Source organism: Oncorhynchus masou, chromosome 8, assembly GCF_036934945.1.
Source record: "Oncorhynchus masou masou isolate Uvic2021 chromosome 8, UVic_Omas_1.1, whole genome shotgun sequence".
NCBI lineage: Eukaryota > Metazoa > Chordata > Actinopteri > Salmoniformes > Salmonidae > Oncorhynchus > Oncorhynchus masou.
The window spans coordinates 24,344,560-24,348,741 of NC_088219.1; the positions used below are offsets into that span (position 1 = coordinate 24,344,560).

General features: G+C 42.5%; 1 protein-coding gene across 1 annotated transcript; it reads right to left on the minus strand.

Moving 5' to 3' along the window:
* Window positions 1-456: 456 nt before the first annotated feature.
* Window positions 457-2,094, minus strand: LOC135544427 (vasotocin-neurophysin VT 1). The gene is made up of 3 exons (XM_064972025.1): window positions 1,822-2,094; window positions 1,098-1,299; window positions 457-951 (listed from the first exon to the last, which is right to left on the minus strand). Exons 1-3 carry the CDS (start codon window positions 1,939-1,941, stop codon window positions 812-814), a joined length of 462 nt encoding a protein of 153 aa, XP_064828097.1. The 5' UTR covers window positions 1,942-2,094; the 3' UTR covers window positions 457-811.
* Window positions 2,095-4,182: the final 2,088 nt, after the last annotated feature.

Here is a 4,182-nt window from a genome sequence, read left to right on the forward strand (position 1 = left end):
CCACATTGTAGTATCACCTGAAAGGGAAAGTTCATCCTAAAATCAAAGATTATATGGTGCCAAATCTTAATAATTTCGTAGGTGCTTATTTGTCCTATTTCACACATGTACAAGTGTGAATTGTAAATTAATTTTTTGCTTAGCCCACTCTCCCTGAGACACCCTCGGTGGGGTCACGGCCAGGGTCAACGGGGATCCTCAAGCAATTATTGTTAAGTGCCTTGCTCAAGGGCATATTAACAGATTTTTCACCTTGTTGGCTCGGGGATTCGAACTAGCCATCTTTCGGTTACTGGCCCACCGCTCTAACTGGTAGGCTACCTGCTTGGTATTCCAGACTTGAATTAAAAAATGTGCTCCATAGGAATGCAAATCAATTAATAAATTCACTTGAATTTAGACAGTTATTGTCACCAAGCCTGACAAGAACCCCTTTGTTTCTGTGGTGAACGATCCCTATAAAGCTGCTGTTTGCCTGTTACTGTACCTCTCAGTAAGCCATAGAAAATACACATTTTAATAGTGCAAGAAAAGATTTATTAACTACATATTTACATCCCTTCCACCCCAGTAGATTGTACAATGCATATTTGAGTTGAAGCATTAGAAATGACAACTTACTGAAGGCTACTGAGCACACAGTAAACATTCATGTAGAGCTGATAAATTTCCCCCTTATGTAGCAAGCCTGCTCTCCTTCTGCTGTGTGTCTGTGAATCTGTGTGATGTTTGTTTTTGTAGTAGTGCATGTGAAATGGTGAATTTAAACTCTATTCTGGGTGTGTTCAGGTGAGGGATGGGCAGTGGTTGGTTACTGAGGTCTCCCTCTGCTGGTGGCATGTAGGATCCGCAGCAGGTCTCCTGCCAAACCACCCATTAAGGCAGCGTTCTGTTCGCTGGGTGACTGACGTTTACTGTCCTCTAGGCAGTCTGGGTCTAGCACACAACTCTCTGTAAAAAAGTTTAATAGTATTATGACAAGTGGATGATGCAAAAATATTTGGATTCAAGTAAGTGCACAAGTCACCTCCCATTAGTAAAACAGTTTAGCAACTGTTTCAAAACTCACCTTTCCATTTATTGACTAACTGTCTTACCTGAGTCACAGCAGACTCCAGATGCAGCACAGCTTCCCTCAGAGCCACACACTCTTCCTCCAGCCTCGCAGGGGGAGGGCAGGTAGTTCTCCTCCACACAACCAGCTGACTCTGGGGAGCCCATGTAACAGCCCATGCCCTCCCCACAGCAGATATTGGGACCAAAGCAGCGGCCCCTGTCCCCGGGGCCACACGACATGCACTGGAAATGAAAGCATCCATTATTAATCCCTGTGCTAATGGTAGAGTGGCCAGCAGACGGTGCATTTTGGCCATTACGCACGACCATAGCGCATTGGAAACACGGCTACACAACACCTGAATGTATAATTCACGCTGATTACTGCATTTGAAATGAATAACGTTAGTATTGAGCCTACTTTGAGTCATGATTTAATTTTGCAAGCATGAGTAAGAAGTCACATGAAGGACCATTATGTCGGGAAGGACCCTATTTTGCGCAGTGAATTGGTATATAGGCTATCCACACGAAGCTGCTTTGATACTAATCTGACAATTATTTTATTTTCATAGATAGGCCTAACTGATTAGAATAAATAGGCTCCTTAATTCAAGCAATAGGTTATTTTCACCAATAAAGTTTCTTAAAACACCAAAGCACTCGTTACTGTAACTATAACGAACTACGAAATTTAAAAAAATAACTTACTTGGGAACATATCAGTAACTTTACTTCCCATTTTAAATCGACGAATAAACTCACCTGTCGTGGAAGATCAGGAAAAGAGCGCTTCCCGCCTCGCGGACAGTTCTGGATGTAGCACGCGGAGGAGAGCGCGAGGAGCCCCAGGACCCTCAGCAGTGGAAACGTAGAATATGGCATCTTGTTCAGTCTGAAGTGCTTCGTCCAATTGATACTGTCGGCTACAACTGAACTCTTTCAAAGGGCTCGGTTTTTCTTTTCGAATGTCTGCTAGGAACTTTCCGTTATTTATAGGGATCGTACCAATTGATAAAGCTTACGCTTTGCGCCTACGTCATCACAACACTTTGCACCCCAATGGGACCACCCCCAATGTCCGATCTGATATTTGATGACTCCGTTTTCAAAATTAATCTCTCCCATTTGGATTTTAAAAAGTATATTAGAATAGAGGAATGACACTGTTCGAATAGATGGATGAGACTGACCGTTTGACACCGTCTGTCTGTATACTTCAAGGAGTTGACGGGAGACTGCCCTTTACACCTGCCCACTGTCAGACCAAATGGATATTGCCTTGAAATTATGTGAAGCCATAGACATTCCAATAAGATGCATTACAAAGAAATGGAACCATTCAACTCCATATATTGCCAATGAGGTTAATAATTGTCTCTAAAAAAATATCCTAAACCTGTGTTTTTACAACATACAAGATCATTTGTTCTTAAATCTAATTTTAGGTCATGCAAGTTGTCTCCCCTTAATTAACCCTTTGCATTCCAATCATAGGACAAGAGACTGAGAAGAGGGATGGCCAAGAAAGAACAGTGAGTGATGGAGAAACAAACGGTGTGACATTGATCCAGAGTGGTGTGCTTGTGACAAGCTATTAGACAGACAGAGCAAGCAGCGAAGACACAGAGTGATGAGCTGCATCAGAAATCTTCCATTTTGTTTAAGGCACATCAAGCAGGACCTCTGATTATGAGAAGATGCTGTCAGTCCCTTTACAGGGATGACAAGGCTAATTGCTCTGAATATTTATGATTGTTACACTAAACCAGTCATTCATATGCAAGGCAGCAAACAAAATGGAGCAATAGTGAGAAGTCATTGGGAGCCATCAAACGGATGGAGCAAAAAGAACAATTTCTACCCCCACCCCTATGGCTTCATGGTAATGCTGTGATGTAAAAAATACAGCCAGTACAACTAGTACAGTTTAGTACAGCACGTGGTGTGGTAGAAGATACAGATGTCCTAATGATGTTGGGTAGATTAGCCAATGGTGCAGCTTGGCACACACATTTCTTAGACTGCCCAATGATTCCATACATAGTCTACTGTAGAGCTATGGCAGTGGTGAGAGAACTGGGAAATAAACAATTCTGAATGTAACAATCGTCTATATGAGAGTAGCTCTCCAATACCTTGGAATAAACCCTATCAGTAGGACATGACATGGGACAGATAAAATAAGCTACAGCTAGTGTAAGGTTTTAAATAACCATGTTTATGCAGTGCCATTTGACACCATTATTTAGGAATATATCAAGCTATTGGAAATTCAAATGTGCCTTTCTAAATGAGTGTTAATTCTTAATGTCATAACAGGTGGCTTGTTGTGTATCATACTGGCATTGGAATAGTAAAATCTCAATAAGTGTCTCATTACAACAATTACTCAGAGAAGAAGTGACAAACAAGGCGTCAAAGACCATCTCTGAAGAGGGCCAGAGGTCAGACTCCCAACGCAGAGATGCGTCAGGGGACAGTGTGCCTGTGTGTGTGTGGAGAGACTGACATTGTACAGCACTTACAGTGCATTCGGAAAGTATTCAGACCCCTTCACTTTTCCAGATTTAGTTAAGTTAGTCTTATTCTAAAATATATTTGTTTTAATCCCTCATCAGTCTACACACAATACCCCATACTGACAAAGCAAAAACAGGTTTTTAGAGATGTTAGCAAATTTATTCAAAATAAAAAATATTACATTTACATAAGTATTCAGACCCTTTACTCAGTACCTTGTTGAAGCGCCTTTGACAGATATTACAGCCTTGAGTCTTCTTGGGTATGACGCTACGAGCCTGGCATACCTGTATTTGTGGAGTTTCTCCCATTGTTCTCTGCAGATCCTCTCAAGCTCTGTCAGGTTGGATGGGGAGCATCACTGCACAGCTATTTTCAGGTCTTTCCAGAGATGTTCGATAGGGTTCAAGACCGGGCTCTGGCTGGCCCACTGAAGGACATTCAGAGACTTGTCCCAAAGCCACTCCTGCGTTGTCTTGGCTGTGTGCTTCGGGTCATTAACCCGGAAGCCAGCCACACCAATGTGTCGGAGGAAATACCGTACAGCTGGCGACCGAAGTCGGCGTGCATGTGCCCGGGTGCCACAAGGAGTTGCTAGAGTGC

Bases quoted from the DNA above. Each gene is read 5' to 3' on its own strand.
- LOC135544427 (XM_064972025.1), bottom strand. From the start codon at position 1,941: ATGCCATATTCTACGTTTCCACTGCTGAGGGTCCTGGGGCTCCTCGCG. The intron at 1,300-1,821 runs GTGAGTTTATTC...TTTCATTTCCAG, and splicing joins TTCCTGATCTTCCACGACAG to TGCATGTCGTGTGGCCCCGG. The intron at 952-1,097 runs GTAAGACAGTTA...ACTTTTTTACAG, and splicing joins TGGAGTCTGCTGTGACTCAG to AGAGTTGTGTGCTAGACCCA.